This window comes from Sitophilus oryzae, unplaced genomic scaffold (assembly GCF_002938485.1).
Source record: "Sitophilus oryzae breed Bouriz unplaced genomic scaffold, Soryzae_2.0 scaffold_1184_pilon_pilon, whole genome shotgun sequence".
Lineage (NCBI taxonomy): Eukaryota > Metazoa > Arthropoda > Insecta > Coleoptera > Curculionidae > Sitophilus > Sitophilus oryzae.
Window position 1 is genome coordinate 2,067,406 of NW_022145820.1, and position 13,592 is coordinate 2,080,997.

Here is a 13,592-nt window from a genome sequence, read left to right on the forward strand (position 1 = left end):
TGTTTTACAGATGTTAGTCATCCATCTCCGGTATCAGTCGTACCAAAGTTTATGGCATGAATGGTTGTCTTTTAGGTCCACTCATTGACGAGGTGTTCTGGTGTTTCCCCATTTTCCCCACAGAATCTGCATTCGCCTTTGTTTCTTAGCTTCAGTGTACTGAGGTGTTCATTGGCAGTGTCCTGTTAAAAACTTCGTGACAATCCGAAGATTGTACTTACTTAAATCAAGGAACATATTTTAGATATCTCGGTCGTCAATTCCGAATTTAAACAGATAGATGGGTTAAAAATAATGATCAAGCCGCATTATACTTTAAAACTATCCGCTTTTATTTACTTATTTTCTTTTACGAAATAAAGTGAAACAGGGTCGTCCATTTCGGCGACCTAACCCACCAAATTGGCTCATTACCGGTACCTACCAAGCCGACTGACCGATTCCGATCTACGTGACAGTAATGCCAAATTTTGACGTTAATTAGACGATAGAGTCTGTTCTGTGCCGGAGAAAAAATCTATCGCTGGTCAATTAGCGAATTCGGCAGATCTGTACGCCTGTTCGTCATTCTTTCCTCTCTCCCTCTATATCCCCTCATCACCCATAGAACCATTGTTAAAATGCCACGGTGGTTCGGTCTAATGAGGCCTTGTTTGTATATTTTATGGTCTCTTTTGCCATTTTTAGCCGCGTCCTCTCATTTTCTTTCTCTATGGTCGTCCTCGTCTCTCCGTCCTCGTCTCTCTCTTTCTGGCTCGCAACAAGGGATTGTCTAATTAGGAAGACAAAGGCTCCACGACACAATACCTCGTAATTGTCAGATATCGGTAACAAGCTTTAATTAAATCAAAATTTAACACACCTAATCACCGAGATGTAGCTTTTGTTTGGTCGATGGCGAAAAAAAAGGAGGGCTTTCGCTAATTAGAGGTATATAGAGGTCGCTGTATCGATTCGATTCGCTCGGCGCTCGCGGCTACGGTGGAAGTTAAATTAAAAGCGAATTTGCGAGATTGTTTTTATTTTTTCCCCATATGATAATTATTGATTCGTTGCAAGAGTACCTCCTCCCACATTAATAAGTTTTCAACCTCGTTTTCAACATACCATTTTTTATTAAATTAATATTGATCGATGAAGTGAATAATTTATCTTTGAAAGTAGATCATTTTATAAACCGACTTTAACTTTATCTTTAAAAAATACCTATTTAACACTAACTACGGTAATCGCAAAACATTTTCCATGTAGGTCCTCAATCATATCGAAATTGACACTAAAGACTATAAACCTGACTAAATGAAATCTTGGCAAAAATGTTTAATTTTTTTGTAGAATTTAAGATACCGAGCAACTCTTCATTTTACTTGAGAGAGTTATTATCGCTATGTTGATCACATTGCGCCGTGTTCGGTAACTTTATCGTTTATTATTTGACAATTGTCATAATGTTAGTTATTCATTTGTATAATTTCGTGTTGTTGTAGAATCTTTGTGAATAATTCTCGTTTATTTCCTATTTTCATAGTCTTTTTTTTAAATTGTACTTTCAAGCACAAACAGTCCTAAAAATATTTGCATTTATTTAAGACTCACCCTGTATATTACCTCCATATATCATTATACGTACAGGAAAAAACATTACGACATTGAAGTTATCTGTTGTTTTAATTAAAAATTAGAAGAATTAGAATACCTTCTCTCATTTTTGAAAGTTGTCTATCGAAATTAAAAGTCTTCATTAGTCTGGCTAAATTGGAGAACAGGCATTACCGAATATCTAAACATTTACCTTATTAAGTACAAAAGAGGTGATGATCTATGAGGTGAGATGAATGATCAATGGGTGAAAACACTCCCTCAAATACTTCGAGTAATGTATAAATTGCTATTAAAAGAATTGTTGATGACGCACGGCAATATTTAGATGATTATGAATATTTTTCAAAAATATGAAATGGTTCTAACCTCACAATTCTAAGCTGAGTTATATGCTATTGAAACTTGTGTGCAAATGTTGGTAGAACGGCAGTATACCGGGAAAGAATAAGGGCGGAGGAAATTTCGACACTAAGCAGGTAGCGACTAAAATTTAATGGCAATTTTCGACACCAGCCCCAAGTTCCGTTTTTATCTGACAGGTATATTCGACACCAAATAAATATAGCTGCGAAATAAATAAAATATCATAATTAATTTATATATTTATTTTAATAAAAATAATGTACATTTTATATTTTAAAATTAATAATATCTGAATACAATACTTATTAATAATATCTGAATACAATACAATTTATTTGGTATTATAGAATGGTAAGACATAGCTTTTATAAAATCTAACCTACATATTTGTTGGGATCGTAGTTTATCCACCATTTTCTCCATAAATACCAATTTAGCCTTAACGGTATTATCTTTGACTTTTGCTGGTATTTTTAAACTATTTATTTTGAAACAGGCATTACCGAATATCTAAACATTTACCTTATTAAGTACAAAAGAGGTGATGATCTATGAGGTGAGATGAATGATCAATGGGTGAAAACACTCCCTCAATAAACATAAAGTAGATGTATGCGTTGCTATTAAAAGAATTGTTGATGACGCATGGCAATATTTAGATGATTATGAATATTTTTCAAAAATATGAAATGGTTCTAACCTCACAATTCTAAGCTGAGTTATATGCTATTGAAACTTGTGTGCAAATGTTGGTAGAACGGCAGTATACCGGGAAAGAATAAATATATTTTCAGGTAGTCAATCCACATTTAAAGCAAAATGCACCGTATATGTCGATTCTCATTTTAGGAAACTACTCAATTTACTAGGGGATAGGAATAAAGTATCGTTGATATGTATACCAGGACATCATACCAGGGCTTCGTGAGTCCAGAACCGACACACAAAAAATCTCGCAAGACAACAACTTAAAGACTCTCTTACTGAAACGACAGTCCCGGAATGGAAATGCAAAGGAAATCTCGGCAGTGCCATTCAAACAGAGAACAGAAAAACTCTTAAAGGTCGGCGGAAATGGTGCGCTTATGTTCACTGTAGTATAGACGGGCCACTGCAGACTGAGATCACACCTCCAGAGGATGGAACTGATGGAAAACGCCGAATGGCAGACTCTGTTTGGAAAGTGAAGAAACTATGCAGCACATAATGCTGGCAGCAAAACCAGGTGAGGTATTCTAAGGCCATGCTAGACTTATCAGACCTTGGTGAAATCAGATATATAACAACCTATACTAAAAGGTTGGACCTTGAGGGTCAATTTTAAAAATGGAGAACTAAGCAACAATAGGCCCTTGCGGACGCAGTGGATTGTCCCACCTGTGACTCACTCTTCGTAAGTAGAATACAATACAATCTAATAAGTCCAAGGCATTTGTTTAGCAATATGCTTAATAATACCGTATGATCGAAAAGAAAACGGCGTCAGCGATGGTTATGAAATTAAGATAGCTGTCATTTAGATGTAAATTTATATGGGAAATGTCATCGATGACATTTGAGTTTCACAGCCATCGCTGACGCCGTTTTTATTGGATCATACGGTAGATTCTTCTATTAGGATTTTTTTCAAGAAATAAACCCCCCACAAAGGTATAGACATTATTCAATCTTCGTAATTTTGCGATCAAGTTTTTCGTTTTCCAAAACTAAGATCACGACAAATCTTGTCATAATGTTTTTGGGGTCATTAGTCCATTGAGGTAAATTACTTGGTTAAACAAATACTGATGTCGAATATTTTCCCTTCTGAGAACCAGAAAATAATAAGTCTTCAATTTTATGTCACTACATCATACTAGTGATGTGTCGGTATTTGAGTAACGCGATTCTGGAGCGATATTTTTTTGTAACGCCGTGTCGCGCTCCACAACGAATGGGAAACCTGTTACTGAAGAACGACGATCATAATGACGACAAAATTATAAATTATTTATAATTTGCAAATAAATTATTTATAATCGCTCTTGAAGTTAGCTTGAACCGTCGTAACCGCATAGCGACGTGTTTAGCTCCAGCCGTCGCGATTTCGTCGGTCGCCTACAATAGTTACTGGAAGTGTACGTAGCGTCGGGCGATCTCGATGGCGATGGCGACGTGTTCGCTCCAGCCGTCGCGCTCCTAGAGTTGTAGTTCCCTGTCGCGCAACTGCTGGAACTCTGGGCATCGACGCTCGACCTCGGCGGCGCGGCGGCCTACTTCGCTCCAGCCGTCGCGCTCCTAGAGTTTTAGTTCCCTGTCGCGAACAGAAGTAACTGCTGTAACTGGCTATCGACTGTCAACCTCGGAGGCGGCTTACTTCGTTCCAGCAGTCGCTGGAGCGCTTCTAGGGTTTCGTTTTCGCCTGTAGCGATTGGTACTATTGGCGTTGGTGCTCCTGTCGCTACGTTACTTTTGAAATAGCGATTTTTTGTATGTACTAAGCATGGTATAAAATAGCGTTGTTTGAAAGATGAAACGTAAAAACAAATAAAATAAAATGAAAATTTTATTCGCTTTTATACATTTATATAAGTTTTATTGTTTATATCTATTTTTAAGGTCTGATGATGGCTGGAATTGCCGAAACCGGTCACCAATAAAGATTTTTTTGACAGTGGTTTGTGGGACTAGGTAGGTAGTATAAAATAAAAGTAGGTACCAATGCCAGAAATACTACATAAGCGAGGACCGCGACACTTAGGAAGTTGGAACCTCGATTACAAAATCGCGGTATTTTGTCGCGGTATTTTTCTGGAACGGTCGCTATTCTATCTGTATCTCTATGTATTCCCGTCACTACATCATACGTATAAACTGATTTATGTATATACCACATAATCTATGTATTACAGGTCAATGATAAATATAGGATCAATTATGGTTTGACGATTCGAATCAAATTGATTAAAAGTAAAGTTATATTAGGAAGCCGGGTCGATTTATTAGTATTCCCATTAAATAAATGTTTTCAATTACCTGCATCGATGTTGGTATCCATTATTCAGTCTCTACTCCTGCGCGGCCGGCCCACTTTGCCCTTTCGCACCGTGGGGGCCGCCGCCGCCGAACTCTTGAGCAATTTGTGCCAGTCCTGCTCGCAGACGAGGCTCCCCGCGAGCATGTAGTACCTGGAACGTAATAAACACTTCAATATTATGTATGCGGCAGCGCGGTTTAATATCAACAGGGTGGTTACTAAACACTTTAAAATTCAAGAGATTATTCAGGGATACTTGGGCTGTGGTGGTCTAAGTCAAAAAATGTAGCTTTGAGATATTATTATGTGGCTTCAAAGTTAACGGCTTACTGTTAAATACTTACATAAGATATTAACACTGTAACTTTGGTATTGTAACAAAATGGGATCAACTGAAATGTTCGCATAAAAGTAGATGGTATTGTTTGTCAGTTTATTTTGTATTCTTAAATTTTTTGACTTAGACCATTCTGGCTTCAATTGATTAAAAAACGTGGATGTACTGGCGACATAAACTGAGATAGTTTTGAGATATTTTTTTTTGCAACCATGAAGGACAGCTAATTGAATATTTTTAGTCTCCCTTTGCCTTAATTACCAGCTGGATGGATATTTATAATATTTAAACAGAAATTCTATCTAAATTTTGTATGGGTCAGACATTTTAAAATGTAACCATTGTATTTCAAGCGAAGAACTGAATTCCCCAATTATTATATTCTATTTTATTCATAAAATCTATTTATGAAAAATATATCGATAAGCCTAAAGAAAGCAATGTAAGTCAGTTGAGTAATCGATTTATATCAGTTTTTATTAAACGTTTTGACTGAAGTTATGAGTGATTATTATTTAATCCAGCAGTCAACTAAGATTTATCGATAATGTAGTATATTATCCACAAAAATCCCTATATTACATGATTTTTTTATGGAAGCATTTATTAAATCAATCTTAAGTAAGTACTATGTATAATAGGAATGAAACGTGATTTATTCGAAACATACACTAATAGAAAAAATATAAAATCACTATTAGCTGGTTAACTAGATCAGAGATTCATGTTTTTACTGGATAATTTTCAGTATGTTATCAAATCATTCATAGGCTTAAATTACATGCTTATTATATTAATATTTTCTAGTCTACCATTTTCTGTCTACTCTAACACGTCTAGAGTTTAAAATAGGGTATTTTGTAGTAGATCAGTTTTGAATTTGGTGTAGTAACACCAAAGCTTCCATCAATATTTAATATCTTTGCCATAAGATAATTAAAACTGTGTAATTGATTTATATCAGCCACACAGGTAACAATATACTTTCGTAAACTTTTTCTTCTAAAAAAAAGACTTGTGCAAGTATAATGGAACCTATGCTGGAAGATTTTAGGCCAATGTCTAGACCTGTGCAAGTATCAAAAAAAATTCAATTTTCCATTCCGAGACTTGAGCAAGTTTAGGTTTGCGTAAATTTATTTGAACTATGTGGCATATACTCGTTCGAAGGTTTACTGTATCCTAACCACCTGCCTGTATACACTTCTTACGTTTAGTTTACCGCTAACTATAAGTAAAGTACACACGCGGAGTTCGGGAAAATTTGGAAGAAATCAGAAATAAACCATGTCTTTGGCAAATAAAAACAAAAAATATCATAATAGAGATACAAAAAATGAGTCAATTAGTATAAAAAACTAGAACAAATTCCTAAAGCGGCCCATACATTATCAAACAAATTGCGCAACGAGGCGATGCGCAACGTTGCGTTGCACAACTGATTCAGCGGTCCATACACTATCAAACAAGTTGCGCAACGTTCCGTTGCACAACTGCCTCACCCATGCACTTAGTAAAATTTTGATCAAACTTTTTATTAAAAGTTGTGCATTGTTTGAGAAACAATCATGTCCTCAATTGTCATTGCGTTAATTATTATCGTATATACCCTAGATGATATCGATGATACCAAAAAACGGAAAAGAAAACAAAGAATTTGGATGAAAGAACTAAAATATTGCACAACGAAGCGCAACACACACATACACTACACAACGCGTTGAGCAAACAGTCCTGTTGCACAAAAGAATTCAAATATTCTTGAAACTCATCAAACAATTGCGCAACGCATCAAACACTATCATACATTGGCAACTCGTTGCGCAACAGCCTGCGTTGCGCAATTTGTTTGATAATGTATGGGCCGCTTAACCGTATTAAAAAAAATGAATGACCTAAACTAACTACCGAAAAGAACTGATGATGAGGTGAATAGTTTCCTCTTTCACTAACTACTCTTTACATCAGATTGTTCGGTGCCTTCTAGGTTTTTTTCTTTTTTTGTATGAAATATTAAGTCAATTTTTTCGAAAGCATCATCAATCGTCATCATCCATCCTATCGCAAACAAAACTCCTTATTTCAAAAATGATATCGCGTATGATTTCGCAGAAGTATACTTGCTCCGTCTTTGATCGTACTAGAATATTGTGCGTTTCACGTGAACATTGTCTAAGTTTGCGCAAGTATATCGTTACATTTGTGGCTAATAATATATAATCATGGCTGTGTTTGGCAAGTAAGTTCAAAGTGAATTTAACGTATTTTTTTGTTGCCTACGGATTTGGCGAGTGTCTTAGCTATTGAACCACAAAAAGATAATTTATTTATTCAATATAACATGTAGGTGTATTTTCTACATCTTAACAATATGCTAACGCAATAATAAAAATTTTATTCTAATAATATTAATAAAGATGTATGAGTTTGATTGATCAGTTTAATGTTTTGTATAATTACAAATGAAAGTCAAATTAAATTATTTCTGAAATATAATAATCATGTCATAGTTCACTTTTATCCCTATACTGTCTGGGTAACACACTCTGTATATTTCGTAACGGTGGGTGATAAACGCGAGAGTCAGTGAGCAGTTTTTCCAATAGATGCAGGGGCTATTTGTTACGTTGGGAGCTAATACTGGTCGTTGCGTGTTTTGTTCTAGTGTGGCCATCGGTCATTTGTGGTACTCGCGAGGCAGTGGGTGGTCACGAGATATCTTAGCTAACTAGCCTAGCAGTAAAATAATATATAGCGGTTCAATTTGTAAATAATATAGAGGAAGTTACTTATTTACAGGACAATAATGACAGTTATGACGTAACACGTCCATCTTAGACACTAATCGTTCGGGAAATTAACACCAGAAAACACTTGAAAATCAAAATAAATCTGTAATAATTATTTATTCCTTAATTATAATTATAATAATCCTTATCAATTGAACGAAGACACACAAACCTAATTAACAAGTATACCTATATTACTTAAGTTGAATAAAAAAATAGCATCTAAAGAAAATGCAACTGCGTCATAAATGACACGATTGCTTTCCAACAGCCCCTTGTTTGCGATTGGAGGTTTCGCTAAATCCATGAGCTTGAGCTCGTATACACATATAGTCACATCATATAGTCACCTCATTCGATACGGAGTATTGTAGCCACACCATTAGATTTTTAGAAAATGTGAGTTAGGGGATCGTTGTAGGACTACTAAAGCTAAAATTTAAATTATTTTCAAAAGGTACAGAGTATCCCAAATAAATAAAAAATAAGTTCTATTTTTTAAATGTAACCCTGTCTATTATTACATTTTAAGTTTCTACGACTAGAATAAAGGTAAATTTGATAAAGGTCAACAACAAATAAAGGATACAGCTTCAAGCTGGATTAATAAGCCAGTAAGCCCTAGCACTCTCTAACACTATCACAAATCATTCAAAGTGAATAAAATGAATCGAAGAACGTGGACAGATACAACATTCCTTCAGGATGGACTAACCTGGTATACAGACCGGCTGAGACCGCAGACGGAAAAGAAGCTGGAAAGGCCAAGGGCTAATTTACCCTTTTCCCTGGGTAAATACACAGCCGTAGGCAGAAATTTTCGCTATTCGACAGAAAACCACAGAAGAGCTTACTCAGGTACACTCATCAGTATATCCTCAGACAATGAGGTGGCACTTAAGGCGCCTAAAGGTATCGTCGAAACTCGTCTGGGAATGTCTGGGTGAACTAACTGGAACCTCTGGCAGAAAAGAACAGATTTAAGATTTTCTAGGTGCCGAGAAGTCAATGAAGAAGTCGGTGAACTAGCAATTCAAAGATCATCGGAATCCTATCTTAGTCCAGACCCAGCATTGGGAATACCCAAATATATAATCCGTAGTGCAGTAAAACTCTACATTAGGTAAAAGCAAAATAAAGCAAAATGGCCACTGAAGAAACAGACAGGGACACAGGCATAGCAAGGACCTAACTCTAAAACCATAAAAGAACCGCTAATGCTTAGAAGGAATAAAGTGTGGATTATATGTCTCTTGACAGGACATATGGCTGTCAAGTGCACCTGTTCAAGCTCAACTTGTATCAAGAAAATCTTTGCTGCAGTCTCTTCGATAAAGATCCAAACAGCGGAGCACATAATATGTCACTGCGAAACTTTAAATCGTAAACAACACTTTCGATTTGGGAAATCAAGTCTAGAACTGGAGGAACTATGCCCCATCTTATCAAGAACCTGCAGGGTACAGGTATTGGAGGGTAGATGAAAACATAGAAAGGGGACAAACACAATAGGCTTTGCAGGTCGCAGTCCTACTCTGGGTGCCCGCCCATCAAGGGATAGAAGGCAATGAAAGAGCTCCACTAACTGAACTAGAACCGTTCTGCTTTCCAAGCGGAAACGAACTTAAAGCGGAACTCAAGAACCTGGAGTAGACTCCATCTGTTACCTGGAATGGGAATCCTCGAACGGTCTAACATACTCGAAAATGTTTCTCAGAACTTTATACAAAGAGAAAAATCAAAGATTTCCCTTGACTTAAGTAAGAACAATCTTCGGATTGTCACGGGGTTTCTAAGATTAAAGCTGAGAAACAACGAGGAATGCAGATTCTGCGGGGAAAATGGGGAAACAAGACGACAACCCTTCGTGTGAATATTAGTACGGCTGACGTCAGAGATGGAGAGCAGGCCTCTCTAGTCTCAGATACCGGCTTTTATCAAAACCCTGAGACAGTATGATAAGTCATAACTCAAGAAATGGGGACACGCAATAGATATATTAGGTCGCGGTGATTAACCCCCCTCCTATAAAATATATTATTTAAAAAGAAACACCACTCACATCTAAACTGAATCTCAAATGAGCTTTAACTTACCAGTTCTTTAATCTATGACCTTACTCTACATACAAATATTCTATGACAAGATAATCGACTTACCTATCTCCGGGTACGAGCGGCGCCAGACACTTGCTGCACATGAAACACTTGAGGTGGAACACGTGGAGCGGCGCGCCCGGCGCCGAGGGATTGTTGCCGCCGCCGCCGCTGCGCATCACGAACTCACTGGCGGGAATGGTCTGGCCGCACGCCGAGCAGGCTCCCGAGCTGCCGAACAACCTGCGGGACCATTAAATACAGAGTCACATTAAATCTCTACCGTCACAGGAATACAACATCGTAATAATGGCTCAAAACTAGAACGTTAAACTGGTCTGAATAATTTTGGCTTTTAGCACAATAGTAAATATGTATTTATTTATTCTACAACACAGTTTACGCCAGTTACAGGGTAAATAATACAATATAAAATTTTTTATATATTACATACCAAGTGTTTTTCAAAAGTGCTTAACCCTTATAACTTTTTTACTTTTTAAGATAAAAAACGAGATTTGGTAGTATATGACATAAATTGGGATTGATTGACGGTATTCACTTGTTTTTGGTCACTTCCCGTTTCACCGGAAATGACTTCAACTTTTTATTTTTAAATGGTACCATCAATAATTTTTTACTTTATTTTATAGACAATAACATTCTTAATAGAATGTTATATGATATAACTTATATCATATGTGAACTTTTGACATTTTCAATTAAAAAAAAGTAATATTTTAAATTTCAATTTAGAGTGCCATGGCTGTGTTAAAACCACAAATTTTTAATCACGAAGCCTTGGAAAATAAATTTGATTGTTTAATGTTTTTGGTGTCTTTTTCTAGTCGGTTAAAAAGTTGACCTAATCTTGTTTTTAATCATAACTCATTTTTTTCAAATGAAACGATGGTGGCTTATCAGCATATACAGGGTGAATCTTAAATATCTGCAAATATTTTTGAGGGGTAGCATATTTCGACCCAGAAGCACGATTATGAGGTTTTTTTCGCGAAAAAAATTTGGAGATTTTTTTAGTTAAAAAACATAATTATTTGTTGATAATATGGCGTCATAGGTAGTAGATTAAATTTGCAAGAAAGAAAATCCAGAAAAAATTTAGTGGTTTTCAAAATTTTAGCAAAAAATATTTTTTTTGAAAATTTTCAAAAATAACTCGGTTACTTTGGGTCTATTTGAAAAACGGTAAAGAGGAAATATGTTTCCTTTATCGAGATCTACCAGCCCTGAAAAAGTTTACACTTATTTAAGACTCACCCTGTATAGGAAAAGCCTTTTTTACGAATATTTTGGTACCACATACTTGGAATTTGGAGTCAAATTGTCGTTACATTTATTATCATGACACTACACTGACATTTTAAAAAGTAATTTTTTTAAATACATTTTTAAATGGTCAAAATTCTAAATACATTTTTTAAGAGAAAATGGCAAAAGTTATAGTCGTTTTCTGTGAATCTATATGTTGTACTATAATACCAAATCTGTTTTTTTATCTAAAAAATAAAAAAGTTATAGAGGTGATTATCTTTTTAAAACACCCAGTATAAAATTGTGCACAAAAATAATAAAAAGAAAATGAAAAAAGATATTGGTTAAGAAAATGAAAAAGATATTGGTTAGGAAAATGAAAAAAGATATTGTTTAACAAAAATAACAATAAAAACTAAAATTGAGGTGTAAAATACAATTAAGCTCATTAAATAGAGCTTACTACTATTGAAATCAATCTGCAACTCAAAAAGTCCAATTTATCGTCATAAAAATTATACGCATCTTGTATAATTAACATTATAAAACTCAATTTATAAACTCGGTAATTCAAGTTCAGTTGAGGTTCAGTTGACATTCAAAATGTTCAACACTATGAAATGAATGCTCCCATTTATAAAGTCATTTGGTCGAAAAGTTGGAAGTTCGTTTTACGTTTAGGGGAGTTTAGAAATGGTCAATATTTAAGTCGGCAGTTCGCGACGTTCGGCAGTTGGAACGGCAGCCAATGAGTAAATGCATGTCGATCACGTGAAGCACAGAAAAGAGATGCATTGGAAAATGACCCTCCTTGTTGTTACATTATTTCTGTTTATGTTGTTTATATTTTGCGCAATGTTGAATTATTATGCTTCAACTTCTATATCAAAAGTAATTCTAAATCAAGAGACGCTCCAAATTTTTACAATTCCAAATCAATCCGTACTACCAAAACTGACAGTTTATAAATGCAAAAATTTTTAACCTCAACTGTCGCGAACATCCAACTGCAACTGAACCTCAACTGAACGCCAACTCCCTAGTTTATAAATCCAGCTTAAATGTTTTAACGACAAATATATGAACATATTTTTGCGCGAAGAGACCACATAAAATGTAAAGATATGTCAAGAACTAGGTGAGCCCAAAAAAAAAAGATCTGTCTTAGAATATCTGGATATAAGTTTCTTTGTGTAATAGTGGATGGGACGGGTGACCGTATGCAAACTTTTTCGTGCTGTTGTTCCATGGCAAGAGTGAAGAGTATAAAACCTAATGACACACACACTGCTCATTCACGTCGGTTCGAGCCCGGATGGGATCGGATATCTTGCGAGTTAAAGTTCAATTAGACACTCGCCAATTCGGTAGGCAATTGACCGAGGACCGCGGTTCAGATTCCACGTAAAAAAGTAGGCCCGGTCCAGATTAGCCGTAGCAGCAAAAAAGAGACGTTAACTTAAAATACTTTACTACTCTGTATGGCATTTAATAGTTTAAAAATATCACAATCAACACGACTTTAGACTGTGTCCCTAAAATGCCGCGTTATTCTTCAATCATCTTCACCAGAAAAACAACGATTCTATTCTATTTTCGCCCTGTTTTTTCTACCTGTATTTCCCCCCTTCACAAATTTACATCAACCGAAATAAACCGACAGTCGGCGCTGCCCATCCTCCTACAAAAATGCGTCGCGACGCGTTCTCTACTCTCCCTCTCCTCACACCATCGCCTCCGGATGTTTATTTAAGCCCGTCGCCGTGCAATAATTAATTTCTAAGCACCGAGACAACTTTTTGATGGCGCTTATTTTAATCAACTCGAGTAATTAAAAAGCTTGTAAATAATGAAAGAATTAATTAAAACACTGTTTCGCTACATGGCGTGATGGAGTGGGGATGGATGACTGTTCGTTCGGCAATGAACAGGACCGTATTTTTTGGGGAGTTCTTCATAATAGAAGAAACTTGATGATTAACTAGGATTAGAACAGTTAATTTTCATATTTATTACATGGTATACCTAGAGCCACGTAATTTTTTCCATTACAATGGAATATGATCTAATGAATTGAAGTTGGTATGAGTAAAAACAGAATGGAACTTAGTTCAATT

The 13,592-nt window shown here is 35.7% G+C and overlaps 1 protein-coding gene across 2 annotated transcripts in view; it reads right to left on the minus strand.

Moving 5' to 3' along the window:
- LOC115891525 (LIM domain only protein 3) overlaps positions 1-13,592 on the minus strand; it is a 147,285-nt gene that overhangs the window by 16,382 nt on the left and 117,311 nt on the right. Inside the window, exons 4-5 of one of the 2 annotated variants that reach the window (XM_030912009.1) lie at positions 10,267-10,455; positions 4,981-5,132 (exon numbers count right to left, since the gene is read on the minus strand). In XM_030912009.1, the coding sequence (XP_030767869.1) occupies positions 5,006-5,132; positions 10,267-10,455 (316 nt within the window). In that variant the 3' untranslated portion in view covers positions 4,981-5,005. The remainder of the gene's footprint in view (positions 1-4,980; positions 5,133-10,266; positions 10,456-13,592) is intronic. The other variant, XM_030912010.1, reaches the window with a different exon arrangement.